The sequence below is a fragment of the Falco naumanni genome, chromosome Z (assembly GCF_017639655.2).
Source record: "Falco naumanni isolate bFalNau1 chromosome Z, bFalNau1.pat, whole genome shotgun sequence".
Classification (NCBI taxonomy): Eukaryota; Metazoa; Chordata; class Aves; order Falconiformes; family Falconidae; genus Falco; species Falco naumanni.
Window position 1 is genome coordinate 85665077 of NC_054080.1, and position 14637 is coordinate 85679713.

Below are 14637 nucleotides of genomic sequence, written 5' to 3' on the forward strand. Positions count from 1 at the left end.
TTATATTCCCTGCATATTAAGTTTAATCTTGAGCAGCTGCCAGAAACAGCCTTTTTCACGCTCTGTACTAGAAGTATTTCCACCGTGGTGCCTTACAGCTTCCGTTATTTATGAAGCCCTTCAATAATTGCTAAATGTAAGTCGTTCCTCACAGCTGTTCCCTTAAGTGGAATTAAGACAGACCTCCAGGAACGTGTCTCATCAGCTGCCCCCTGCCAGCCCTCCACGGGCCTGGGGAAGCGGCGGCCCCGGTTTTCCCCTCGGCGGGGCGGGAAGCGGGCCCACACCCTCGCGGGCTGGCGCTGGGGCAGGGGCGAGCCCGCCGCCCACCGGCACCTGGCCCGGGCTCTCCCTGCCTGCCGCCGCCACGCTCCCCTCACGCAGCGGTCGCTACACAACCGGGCCGCTCCGCCGCTCGGTTTCCATGGCGACGCCGGCTGCCTCTGCCTGCCGTCAGTGACGACGGCAGGGGGCTTTGCGACAGTGGTGGTAGGAGTCACGGCAGCCGGCGGTGTCAGCTGGTTGCCGCACCGGGCGAGGGTGGGGGAGCGCGGCGGGGGCGCGGCGCCCGGGGACACCTCCCCACCATCCCGGCGGGGACAGGTGAGTGCCCGCCGGCTGCCGGCAGCCTCCGGGCAGAGGGCATCCCGTCCCGCCGGCGGGCGGTGGCGGCGCCCCGCAGGGCTCGCCGCCGGGTCCCGCGCCGCCCCGGCCCCCGGCGAGCTGGCGGTGGCCCTTCGGTCCCCCCGTGCGGCGGGGCGGTGGCGCGGGCCGCCATGTTGTGCGGGAGGGGGCGGCCGCACCTGCCTGCGGGCGGCGCCGGCCGGCGTCGCGGGGGGCGGCAGCAGGTGGCGGCCCCGCGGCGGCCTGCGGGCTCCCGGTGAGCGGCGGCGGGCCCGGCCGCAGGGCTCGGCCTGCTGTGCCCAGCCCGGGGCGGGCAGCGGGGAAAAGGGGGTTTGCGCGTGGGGGGACGGCGGTCAGTCGCGCCGCGGAAGGGACGCCCTTGCTCCGCGAGGAGCGGCGGGGGGCTCCGCGCAGCGGCCCCGGCCTCCCGCAGCCCCGGCAGGCTGCGGCAGAGGCTCGGGTGGCTCCACCGGCGTGGGCCGCGGCGGCACCGGCCCTCTGCGGGCTTGTGCTTTCAGGAAGCCCGAGCTTGGCGCTGTGCTGAGCCGGCTCTGCCAGGACGGCCGGCAGGCGCGGCCGGGTGGTACTGGGCTGGGGAGCCCGCTCCCTCCTAACGGAAAGTTGTCTGAGGGGTGGCTCATACAGAAACAGGCCTTTGCTGGGGCTTGACATACTTTTAATGCCAAATTTCTGTTATATCGTGGCCTCTCTAACCTGTTCCCACTTTCTGGGGAGATGTTACGGGCAAGTAGGGAGATGATAGAGAGTTTTTGCAGCTGCTTTGGGTAACTGTCCTTCATGTGATGACAATTTTAAACAGGAAAAGAATATGTGGGTTTAGTGTGTAATCGGATTAAGTGCTAGAAAAACCTAAAAATGGCTTGCAAAAGCATCTAGTAATGATAATGAAAAATGTAGAGCTCCAAATTATTGTTTCCCCTTCTCTCTTATTTTGTAACCTTGAACATGTACAGGGAGTGGAGATTTTTTTGGGAGGGATAACAGATCTTTGTATTGTTACATACTTATAAATCAGACTTTTGTACTCATTCTCAAGGGGCCAGCAATAGCCTTTCACTGGATTGTCACTGTTGTTATTGCCACCTGAAGATCAAGGAAGAGCTTGTGTCTGAACTAGTTCATCAGTCAAGTTCTGTTTTGGAACACAAGTTGTTGAATTTGATTTTGATCTTGGGTGTATTGGGAAGGTTTGACGGTAACACAGTCTTTTTGTTTACTGTATTACATAATGGCCAAGACATAGAGCCCGGTGACAAGTATTGTCTCGCAGTGCTCGAAATACAGGTGTGTTACAGGATGTGGCATGGTGGTTTGGAGACAGTTGTTACAGATAAATGGACTTAGGGGGACATGGAGGTGCTGGCTGCACGGTGTTATGGAGAAGCTTCCCACAGGGAAAAAGCAAAGACTTGAGGTGATGAATTTTGAACAAAGTACAAGGGGATAAAAGAGGGCCAGGTGCTGTTAATTTTTTAATCCTTGATCAGTGTAACGAGAATGATGGTCTGGTTTGTTAGTTGTTATTACCTGGATTGAAATCACCTTTTCACTTCACATAAATTTCAGCGTAGCCTAACAGTTTTGTCCAAATTCAGAATAGTAGGTTAGTTCACTCCTGCAGATATGCTTAGTTCTGTTGTAACAGGTAGGGTTAGTGAGGTCAGTGTGAATATTCATAGTTGTACAATTCTGTGCATTGTGTTTACAAAATAGGGGCCTTTGAAAAGTCCTCAAGGCTCTTGGTTATGTAGGATTGCATCAGTTCTCCCTGATAGCTGTTGGGGGGCTCTTTTGTGTATATTGAAGCAGGCAAAGTTGAATATCAAAATGAATGTAGTTGCCAGTTGAACTCCTAGCTGCTATCCCATTCTGTGTTTGTATTTGTGTGTGCACGGGGGTGGCATTAAAACTACTGGTTTACAAACCTGTCCTTTTGGTAAGCCAGCTTCCTGACTTTGGTGCCATCAAGAACAAATTGTTTCTCAGTTGTACAGCGAATAAAAATTGTTTGCATTCTTCACCTGTTTTCACTCATAATACTCTCTTAGTGAAAAATTACATTTTTAAAGTACTTTGTTTTACAAGAAGTCTTTAGCATAGTGTTGCAGTAATCTTTTTGTAGTTGCAGATCAGAAAGGTGTGCTGTTGGTTGGATAAAGGTACAGTTATTGTTCTCTTTCATTTTGTATTCAGTGCTTATCAGATGCAAGCTGAAATGATAATGATTTGCTATGTGTGTCAGAGTGTAAGACCTGACAGATAGCTTTATAGTATTTAGTATCCTGCAGGAATGGTCCAGAATTTCCTTTAGCTTAAAAAAAAATAAATCAGGGATTTATTTGCTGAAAAATTACTACCTTTTTAAAAGGTTTCTCAGACTTCTCAGGTGGCATGAATTTACAAAGGACAAGTTGTGCATAACCAACCTGATAGCCTCCCACGATGAGATGACTGGCTTGGTGGATGAGGGAGATTGGCAGAATGAAGTCCAGCTGGAGGGTAGCTGAGCACTGGAACAGGTTGCACAGGGCAAGATTATGGAGTCTCCATCCTTGGAGATACTCACAGCTCAGCTGGACATGGTTTGGGGCAACCTGCTGTAAGTGACCTAGCTTTTGCAAGGGGTAGGAGGGAGGGTATGGTCTCCTGAGGTGCCTGCCATCTCAGCCATTCTGTGATTCAAACTAATCTTGTTGGATTAATAGTCTCTTAGGAAAGCAGAAATATTTTATATTTGATCCCTTTGTAGTGATTTAGAACTAATTCCAAAAGACTGAAAATTACTGACAGAGCTTCAGAAACATGCAGGATTTAATTGACCTAGCAAACTTTACTGACCATTTGTATTTAATAATATAATTCTTTATTTATTGACCATATATTTAAAGAAAGGTGTTATTGTTTAAATACGTGGGTTCTGATAGTGAAGATTTCTGCAAGTCTGGGTGAAGTACTTAATTTTCTTCACCCTGCCTCATTAATCCTTCTCCATCCTCAAGCATTAAATGGAAAAGGTAATTTGTAATTACATTTAAAATAATCAGGTTTTTATAAAATGCTTTGGGTTATCCAAATGGAAGCCATAATGTAACAGAAAAGAGCCTTTACCATGAGTGTATGATTGGCTTTATGTAAATGATTTTTAGGAGAGGTGTTACAATGCTTAACTAATGTCTTTTTGAATGAAAGGTTCTGTATGCGTGAGAAATATTAGGCATAAAAATTACTGTTCACTTGAAAATATGCAATCCACTTAGAGGGTTTGTCCTGATGTCATGGATGGCAGCCATCTCTGTACTTATTGAGGGCAAATCTGAATAATAACATGATTTAAATTCTGCTGAAAATACAGAAAAAATGTATTAGCATGTGGTAAACATTGATAGGGAAAGAAATTATTTATTCTTAACCTTTTTGAGTCGCTTTGTTTGAACATCAGCAGTTACATTTACTTAAAAACAGATGTTCAATTGGCAGCCTTTAATGGTTAATTTTGGAGCTGTTACATGCTGAGATCATAAATGATAAAGAAACAGTCAGTTTGTAGATATATGTTTTTTGGCAGATTCTTTTATTGTCCACACATATCCCAAGATTAATGCTTTATATGCCTGTGCTTTAATTGAAATAAGTGTGTTTGGAAAGAGCTCTTCTTGGCTTTTGCTGTGCTCTGTCACAACAAAGGTAGATTTACTAATCTTTTTACTTCTTTCCCAAAAGAAGTGTTCCTTTCTCCTGGCCTCACATCTTTCCCAGGTGCCCCCAGGAAACAGCTCGAGCACAGCACAGGGCTTACTGGGTGGGCTCAGTCTAGGAGTATCATACTGTAGTGGGACATGAAAGTACTGAAGTATTCCATGGATCTGGCTGGGTTTGTGTACAGCTGATGCTCTCTGTCTGTTTGGGAGATACCACTGTGACTTGCTGCAGACCAGAGCAATCTATAGGGCTCAGATGTGCTATGCTTCCAGAAGTGCCCAGGTAACTGAATTCCAGTGGGGTCACACATGGCAGATCAACAACGCTGTGGTTGTTTAGTGTTTGTGAACATAGGCTAAACCTGAAACAGGTTTCTTTTTTGGTGACAGAACTGAAGTTGCTCTCCTGGTTTTGTAATTCTAGCAATATTACCAATGTTTTAAAGTTGTGTGTGCAAACTGTAAGGGCTTAATGCCATAAGAGGTGAAAATCTGTGCTTCTGTCTGCCTCATCTGTGCTGTCAAAGTCATCAGGAGATAAAATGAATTGGGTAGTGTGTTTGGTCAAAAGACATATTCTGAAGGATGACATTAGTTGTCTCCAGGAGAGAGAACCAGAAGATACACCTCCAATCCTGTGTTCTGTTCTTCCTTCTTCTCTTTTAACTTTGTTTTCTACTTGTGTGGTCTGCAACATCATTATTCCTGCTTCTTCTTAAACCTTTCCTCATATATTTACCCACTGAAATATACGAGGACAAGGAAATCTACAGGTGCATCAGATGCCATACGGGCAGCAACTGTTTCCCTGCACACAGGGCATGGAAATACTACCAGCTAGAGGATTACATCCACTTGCTAGTGACAGGCATGAAAGGAATCTGGTTTTATTGTCCCCGGGCAATGGAGAGGGGAGGAGTTGCTCTCCCTAGCTGCTGGGCTTCCTACCATAAATACATTTTGTTCGGGTGCTTTTTCTCGCTGTGAAAATCCTTACTATGGATGCTCTTTCAGGGTAAATAACTTGAGGCTTACAAGGTTTAATGAGGTCTTGAGGCTTCCCATCGTGACTGAAAGTTGTGGGAAAACTTGAGGAGACTGCCAATGTTCCTGTTTCAGGAACAGTTTGTATACAGGCCGAGGAAGGCTGCTATAGAACACTTTATAATCTGTTACAGAAACAGTTGTTACAAAGCTCTGACCGTGTGCCTGACCTTTGTCTTCATACCTGTGGCTGTGCTACCCTGATTACACTGAACAATGACCTACTGTTTACAATTTTCTATGCATCTGCTTTGCAACTTCATCATCATACTTTGATTTGAAATGACTCTTATGATTTGTGATTGTAATTTGGTTCAGCAAGTTAGCTGTGAGTAGTTTACCATAGCTTACTAGTCCTGAAAGTGCTGGTTAGTGTTTAGGGGACTATGGCTTGATAAAGATGTTTATGTGAGTCTTTATTCAGTTTTTAATACATTGTACTTAATAAATCAGTTTAATAGCTTTACTCAAATAGGAATTTATCCCAGTTTATGAAATTTGCCTAAATGCCAGCTTTAAGCAGGGCACTTGAAAGAGTCACTACCAGATTAGCATATTATTTTTAACTATTTTTTTATCATCTGCTAATCTAAAGAATCACGGTCTCTTTAAATACAAAGGACATAACTGAGATGTACGTGTCTATAACTCTAACTGGTTTATATTTTGGTGATACAGTGGACCTAGTAATAAAAGTGCGAAGAAGGCTGAAGTACTCTGTGCCATTTTTACCTTGTTTTTCATGGGGAAGATAAAAATCCATAGGACCAGACAGTGGCTGATGTGGTGTGTTTGGAACATTGTGGTGATGGGGGGGAAGCTCTGTGGAAAGTCCAGCATCTGAAACAGCACATAGGCTGGGGGACAGTGGGCTTGACAGCAGCTTTGCAGGAAAGGAGCTGGGCATCCCGGTCAATCAGAAGCTGTGTCCTGTGGCCAAGCATCACGTGCTGGGCTCTATCAGCAAGGCTGTAGCCCGCAAGTCAAGAAGAGGAAGGATTACGAGGCTGTACTGGAGATCTAAGATACTTTAGTTTGAATGAAAAAAAATGAACACTTCTATTTTATGTTTTACTGGTCATTGTGTCTGGTGAAGCATGCCTTGCTGCTCTGGATGTTTGGGTACATCTTCAAAGAGATGGCGGCTTAGGGGCGTGTGTAGTGGTTTATCTGCCATAGGTGGTGAACAGAACAGCCAGCATTATTTAGAGGGAATACAAGAGACTCTATAGCTTGGGATACTAAGTGGCACCTATCCGGGTTATGGAAAGCAACTGAAGAAGAGGGGCTTTGTGACTCCAAAGATGTGAGTGGAAATAACTTCCTAACGCACTGCAAATGACAGTGGTGCTGTGTTTTGCGCTGCAACTCTTACCTTATGAAAAAGCAGGAGGGAGGGGAAAGATTCTTTCTTGCGTGGCAGAGAATGTCTCTCAGGTCTTTTCAGGAAGGTATTTTGCCATATACCTCCAGCTGTGTATTTGTCTCTGATGGGTAATTTGAAATAAAGCAAAATAAATGCAAGTATGCTCTTTTATATATATGTATGTATGTATGTGTACATACACACACGCCCCTACATATGTGCAATAACACAAACCCATTCTTTTATTGTATGTTTGTGGGAAGGAAACTGGGGTTCTGGCACTTGTGGAAGTGATAGACAAAAACTTAATACCCTGGGATTAAGCAGGAAGAGCTCTACTCAGTTTGATGTTTCCATTTTCCAGTTCCCTTTTCTGCAAAAACAGTTCATTCTGGAGAGTTATAAATAATTAGAATGTGGGAATTCTTTTGTAATGATTCACTGCGTGCTTTTTGACCATTTGTCAATGGAACAGTGTTTATTTGCCACTGTAGTTTGTCATCATTGATGCAAAAAAAAAATTATTGATTGTTTACAGACAGTAAGTGAGTTTTGGTTTTTGCAGGGGATGTATTCAGTGTTCGCCAATGATAGAGAAGGGTTGTTCTTTGTAGATTGAATTCTTCAGCTGTTAAAATGAGCTTGTGGTATTTTCTGAAAATGAAGTTTTTAATGAAGGCGTTGCGGTACCATAATAAAAAACTAGAAGGAAAGAGGTAGTTTTTCTTTTTGCTCTCTCTTCCAAGGCTTAATACTAGATCTTACTAGTACTGATATTCTACTAGATAGAAAATAAGAATTCTCTTTCTCTTAGATAAAAGTTTGGAAATGTGAATATCTGTATGCTTCTAGAAAGTATTTTGCTGTTAATGTTTTCAATGCTTTCATGTTTTTCTGCATGGAAAATGTAAAATACCTTAGGTTACTTATATGTGCTAATACTTTTGTATGTTGTTATGTCCTATGCATTCCACTTGAAAATTCAGCTTAAGTATGTATTTATAGTCTTGCTGATTTTTACCGTTTTTATAAGTAGTTTGGTAGAGCATTAAACTGACTGCAAAGTTTCAAGGAACAATTTTGTGCCGTGGTAGGGGAGCTTCTATATTTATTCAAAAGTGCAGCTGTTTGCATCATTGACACAATGAAGTGACATGTAAATACTGTGATTTTGTCCCTCAACTGGGAGCAATAGGAAATGAAAGAAATGAGATTTTTATGTTGCTAGTCGGCATTTTTACTCCTAGATTTTTCAGCTCTGAAACTATTGGTGGATTGCTTTATTAACCATTAAAATTTAGTTCATAGATTACACTGATGATCAAATATGATTTACAGCCATAGAAAAAAAAACAACAACTTGGAGGAACTCTGATCAAACTAGTGTTTTTGAGATCGCTCCTAAATCTGTGTGCCTTCTAGCCAGGGGGGGTGAGAGGAATGCACTGTGTGTGGTACCTGCAGGGCTGTGGCTGTAGCATCTTTCAGGACTAGTTTGGGCATAGTTTTGCATTTCTAGTCCATTGTGGTGGAGTTGCCGAAGGGAGCTTTTTGTAGGTAGTGAGGGAAGAGCACTTTGTAAAGAATGCTTTACCTTGATTGGTGTTCAAGTTCTTTAATATATATAAAGCAAAGAACTTCCCATCTCTCCCCACCTTTCCCAGTGTGTCTTTTTTTTTATTTAATTATAAAAATCGGGTGGTAAAATGATTAAATAGGTATTTTTCTTTGGTTTTGGAGATTATTTTTTGTTGTTGTTTGCATTTTTTTGTATTGCATCTGAAGACTTCATGTTTGTTTTTCAGTATATAGTTCTGATTATTTCACCGTAAATTAAGTGATTTTTGGAATCATAGCTCTTTAGTAGGGTCACTGTATTCTTTAACTTTTTTCAACTATTTTGTGGCTCTGTATCGTGATCAGCCAGACAGAACAATTGATCCAGCATTACATAACAATTAACACTACATTTACAGGTGTGTTTTGCAACTGCTAGTTTCAGTGTAGCTTGTAGTGTATTGCAATAGTTTAAATGCTTAATTGTTGCTCTTTATTTATTCTTGCTCAGTAAATAACAGCTCTTAATAAAATAGTTCTGAATGAAGATAGTGGAATGGGATGGAAGAAATGAGTTGGCATAAAATAGCATGTCATAGTAAGTGATATTACTGTTTTTATGATACGAATTTTGTGAAAAAGCACAATGCATCTCTCACTTTTCCGAAGTCTGAGGCTTGGTGTGCCCAGCTAGCCCTGTAAGCTGTTTTACAGTTTGTAATACTTAGCTATTCATTATTCTGTTCTTGCTGTCTTCCCTTCCCCCATTTTTCCATGTACATTATCATGTTCGATTTCTCTGGCTGCTGAGTTTATTTGCAGTAGGAATATAGGCAGAAGTTGTCAAAATTAATAAAAAAAATTCTTGAAGAAATTGTTTTTATACAGATGAGAGATGACATTAATTTATGTTGAATGCCATGTAGTATAGTAAAAAAACACAGTGTTTTTAAATAAAGGATATTTTTGATGCAGAAAGTACTTGTTTAAGTGTTGTGGGAGTCACCACTGGGAGTACCCAGGGCAATGTAAGATCAAAAAGTCAAGTTCATTTTTGGTGCAAGCAGGATCTCTGTGGTTGCCTCTTTATAGCAAATCTGAGTTTGGCTCAAAGGAGTGACATTAAACCTCGAACGATAGCTTTCAGTGGAACTGAAGATTATTAAATTGAGGTTCCACGACTTCCATGGAAATCTGCAGCTCATGCTTGTGCCTCCTTTGGAAAAAGGGCCAATGAGATTGTGTTGTGGTGTCTGGCAGCAGCTGTGCAGTGGGTCAGTGTGACTCTGCTAGTTTGTTGGTTGTCTGATTGGAGTACCATGGGGACACAGGGGAAACTGTGGTTACCGCAGTGGGGAAGTGGAAGTGGAGTTGTAATGAACCTTTAGATTCAGGATGACCTTTATTTTCCCTCTGTCATAATTCAGAATTGTTTCCCTCTTCTGAAGTGCTGTAAAATAGGTTTACATATCTGTGAGCAAATGCAAATGTTGCTGGATTGCTCAAGCTAGAAGAATATGTATGTATCCATAGAAAGACAGGAAAATACGTGTTTTTGAAAAATTTCCTTGGTGACTCCTGCCTGCGTTTGGTGTGTTTATACTTCTCTACATCAGAAATTCTGCTGTAGTTTGAGCTGTGTTAAGTTCAGAACATAAATCCCCGCAAGGTAATACATAAGGAGTGTTTATTTAACACAACCATTTCACCTGTTCATTTATCACAGTGCTTCAAGCAGTAACTTCCCATGACTCAAACTGTTACTGCAGTGAAGTAGCGTAACTCCTACAGCTCTGCTTGAATCCAGAGTAAGATACCAGTTAAGAAAACATCAGTCATTCTGGATGTATTTTCTCAGCCTGATGGTTACATGGTTGTTTATGAGAGAGTAGTAGTAACTGGGATGGATCTTGTGTATGTCTTACATAAACTTGCCATTGGTACAATTGAAATATAACTTAAATTCTAGCATTTTTATTTATTAAATGCCAAATATACCCCAAAAGTGTACTCAAAGCAAGCATGAGCTCAGTTGGCTACTTGGAAAGCAAAATAAAGTGTTTTAGTTAAGGGTTCCTTTTCCTGCCCTGGCCTGTCTGGTGTGCCCTGTCACTGGGGTGCAGGCAGACAGCCCCCCAGCACAGCTGCTTGCATCCACCCTGGCCCAGCCGGAGAACTGACAATGCACCGACAAGTTCAGTATAAGCAAACTCGGATTCAAGGATCGTACATTATAAAACATTCAAGTGGTTGGCAAGCTCAGAATGTTGCTAACAAAAACAGTGGTTTGTTTTGGTGTTTAAATCTTGTGCTAATCCTCCTAACTGTTTTTTTATTACTACAACTTGAGTTTGTATGATGTTTTTCTCTCTGAAGTTATGATTCAAACACATTTGTTGTTCTCTCCCAATCATTAAGAAAATTTTGGTTTTGTGACAGATACAAGAAACATGGAGAGATTTTTGTCAATATGCTTCGAAGATACTAAATGTTGCTATGAAGATAGTGTTGCTTCTGTTTCATGTTGGGTAGTGGCCAGAATCTGACTCGTGACAAATCATGGTGATCGAAACTACCTTTGGTTGTTCTATAAGCACATCTAGTGCTGCTGTAGTTCGTCAGCAGGCTCTTCTGTTGGAAGAAGCTGGTCAGTTGTGGCTTTCTATTTCAATACAAACTAACTCTTAAAAAGAAACAGGAGAAAAAGAGAAAAAAAAATTTAGGTCCACAGATGAACTTCACGAAAATTGTCAGATCTGCTGAGTCAGCACATCTAGCCACAGTCATACTGCGGTGCCACCGAGTTTTACTTGTGGGGTTTTTTTCCCTTGCCCTGGGTTTCAGGCATGAGGCAAGGCTCCCCAGCAGCCTGCTTGTTGTGGCGCCGTGCCACACTCCCCTCGTGGGACCTGTGGCCAGCCCATGGGACAGCCCTTCGCTCTGCAGCTTGGAGCTGGCTTGGGGTCAGTGGGGCTGGTGCTCAAGGGCTTGTGGATACTGGGGAGGGAGAAGGGGGGTCAGTTCTCACAAAATCAGCAACATCAAAATGACTGGGTTACACGGGGCTGTCAGCTTTTGTGCAGAATAAATAAAATCAGCCTTTATTGAGTAAAAGGCGACACCATGGATTCTGAAGTGCCATAGCACAGGGGGTCACAGGACTAAGTCAGTGCCTGCTTGTCAAGTCTCAGTCTCTAAATCCCTTCTGTTCCTGTCTGGGATCCAGCTCGTGGGACTTGGCAGCAGTGGAGAAATGAGAGAGCGTAAGAAGTGGCCTGTACTTGCTGTGCTTCTTTCTTTCCTAGCTTTCTTTAGTTCCAAATAGCATTGATAGTGCTAGTAAAGATTATTTTTTTCCCCCCCAAACCACATCTTTTGCCTTGCATGTTCTAATTTCCTTTTTCATCGCCCCATCTAAGCGGCTTTTGCTTGCATGTGGCTCTGCCTGCCATCAAAGGCACTGATATTAGAGAAGTGATGCTTTGAAAACATTTACCACTCAGGCCTAGAAACCAGAAACTGAAAGGTTTGAAACTAACTTGTATATCTTAATTAGGCAATTTCTAATTAGCTTTTGTTTGGTTAGCCTCTTTAGATGTGTGTGTGAGGTGGTATGAACTACCAGAGTAACAGTATAAATTAAGGAATGACATTAACCTTGAAAATGGTTTCTAACTCTGATTTCACCTGATGCAGGATGCTATATATTCCAACACAACTATCTATTTAAAAAAGCTGTGTTGACATGACCCTGTTGTAACAGAACAGGATTTTTGAAAAGTGTGTAGTTGTTTGTAGAAGGCTCCAGAGCCTATTTTTGACTAAATGTAGTTGCATTTGCAAATGGGGATGAACTTGTCTATCAAACATATAATAGCTGCTGCAGCTCCACATTTGTTACTTCAAAATTATTCTAAGAAGAGTGATTTTCACAAAATTACCTCTGTATGTAGAGGTTTTGTTGGTTGGTACCTATAGGTGTAGGGAAATGCCACTTTGAAAATTGTCTTTTGCAAAATGTGTAAGAAATCAAAGTTGTGAAGTTGTAATATTACCACAGGGTACTGTATTTTTTGAGTGACTGTTTGAAGAACGTTATTTAATCTGTATGTGAAGATGAACATATTCCCTGATGAGGAGAGGTGAGATTGTATACTGTAACTTACTTGAAGAATGACATATATAGTTACTATGTTTCTTTTGTATAACATGTGTATGAAGTTACTTTAGACCTGCTGAGACCTAATATTTATTATTTTGATTAAATTGACAGGTGTGAGAGCAAAATGGCAGGAAACAGCCTTGTTTTACCCATTGTCCTGTGGGGCCGTAGGGCCCCCACGCACTGCATATCCACCCTGCTGCTCATGGAGGATGCCTCAATGATCGTCACGGGATGCCACGATGGGCAAATATGTCTCTGGGACCTTTCTTTGGATTTAGAGGTGAGACTAAAGTCCATATAATCTTAACTTGCTTTGTGTTTGAAGCGTGTATCATTGTTGCCAGTGTGATTCTTGTTCTTCCATATGATAATAGCCATTCTGGTCTTCAGTTCTTTCTACACCCTCTTTGCTTGTCCTTTCTTCCTCCCTCTCGTGAGGCCTGGGTTGACACTACATGCTTCCTGTAGCGAGTACTTCAGATTAGAAGGAGAGGTTTATGCTCTTGAACTTTTTTGCTGTTCCTGCAGTAAATTTTTAAAGTAATTACTTCCTCTTTTCTGGAGCTACTCTAAACTAGTTGTTACTTCCAAGTTTAGCTGCTTAATACTGTTTTTTGAAAACAGATTCCAGTCATCAGAGGACTTCCTAAGGTTATTTTATTCAACTTTTTTTTTTTTTCTGTGAAAACTGAAAGAGAAGAAAGGCTAGTAGCAGAGATATAGGTTGATGATTAATTGTTCTATGCCAGTAGTGGCCCTGGGGTTGAAATCTGCAAGCTTCTGTTTTGAATATGAACTCACACTTTGCCTTGATATTAAGAATTTTAAACTCTTGGAATGGAATAGCAAAACAATCCTTTATTATATATAAAAAAAAAAAATTAAAAAAAAGGGCAGCATGCTTCAGGAAAAGTTTATACTGAATACCTAAAAATCTCAATGTCTGTGAGTTACCCCCATAAATTATGTTTATATCTGGTATATTTAAAAAGAAAGAACAAGAGAAAGCAACTAGTTCTTTCTAGAAAGGACAAATAAAGGGCAAGGGTTTTTTATCTTCAATCTATGCATGGACTTGATATCAAGTTATTTATGAATATATAGGGTTGTGAACTGTACTTGATTGGGAGAGGAACTGTTGTCGCAGTACAAAGCAATTACTTTTTTTCATTCAAATTGGTCTGAATTCAGATTATGAATATCGATAGCATGAGTTTGATGCAAAATGCTCCTTCCCTCCAATTTGCTTTGTTAGGTAGAAACTTCTTTTTTCCTCACGTATTGTAGCAGCATTCTGTGTGAACTCTTTCAAGACTGTATATCTGCTGCTATCCTAATTAAATGTGTGTGCATATATATTTTAACACATGTATTTATATAATATATAAAATGGAAATCTAGAGTATGTGTATTCTGGTTAAGTAATATTGTTTTTATTGCCTATATTGTTTTTACTTGACATTTTATTTCCCTGATTCTAGATTAATCCCAGAGCTCTGTTGTTTGGTCATACAGCCTCAATTACTTGTTTATCAAAGGCCTCTGCTTCCAGAGAAAAGCAATACATAGTGAGTGCATCAGAAAGCGGGTGAGTTTCCTGAGGATTTATTAATATGCAGATCTGTTAAAGAATGGAAATTGAGGGTAGAGGAGAGATCAGGTTGTTTACATACATGGTATTTTTTGACTTAATAAAACATCTGTAGATATTGCAAATGGTGGGATGTCTCCACTGTAGATAGTGAGTGTGGTGTGAATTTTGGTTTTGTGGCCTGAAAGGAGCATAGGGAAGTACCAGAGATCCTGGAGGGCGGCTTCTGATACCTCGTGTATCTTGGGAGTCAGCAGCAGGATGCCACGCGGGTGTATGTAAAGCAATATGTGGAACACTGGATGCAATTTAAGTTTGGATGGGCAGTGAGATGCATGACATTGTTTCCTTCAGTTGAGGCACTTCTGCCACTTCTGTCATCTTTTTGCTTGTATGAGTTTGTCAGGTCAGTTGACAGTAGATCCATGTTTTGCTCCTTTTTCTCTGCTTATCCAAGATCTGTTTCTTGAGTGAAAACACGCTTGAGTTGTAGTGTAGCTCCTTGGCAGGAAATGATTACTAATACATACCTCAAAACTTGGAAATCTGTTACACAATTTATCTATATTTC

The 14637-nt window shown here is 41.8% G+C and overlaps 2 protein-coding genes across 5 annotated transcripts in view; one reads left to right on the forward strand and one right to left on the reverse strand.

The window, feature by feature from the left end:
- The window catches only part of WDR7 (WD repeat domain 7), a 142030-nt gene that overhangs the window by 2059 nt on the left and 125334 nt on the right, over positions 1-14637 (forward strand). The window contains exons 1-3 of one of the 4 annotated variants that reach the window (XM_040580957.1): positions 214-603; positions 12584-12755; positions 13957-14063. In XM_040580957.1, the coding sequence (XP_040436891.1) occupies positions 12597-12755; positions 13957-14063 (266 nt within the window). In that variant the 5' untranslated portion in view covers positions 214-603; positions 12584-12596. Of the gene's footprint in view, positions 1-213; positions 604-3489; positions 4627-12583; positions 12756-13956; positions 14064-14637 lie in introns of those variants that run through there. The other 3 variants (XM_040580955.1, XM_040580956.1, XM_040580958.1) reach the window with 3 other exon arrangements.
- Positions 454-1424, reverse strand: LOC121080762 (collagen alpha-1(III) chain-like). Its single transcript, XM_040578886.1, has 2 exons — positions 1339-1424; positions 454-1234 (listed from the first exon to the last, which is right to left on the reverse strand). Exons 1-2 carry the CDS (start codon positions 1422-1424, stop codon positions 454-456), a joined length of 867 nt encoding a protein of 288 aa, XP_040434820.1.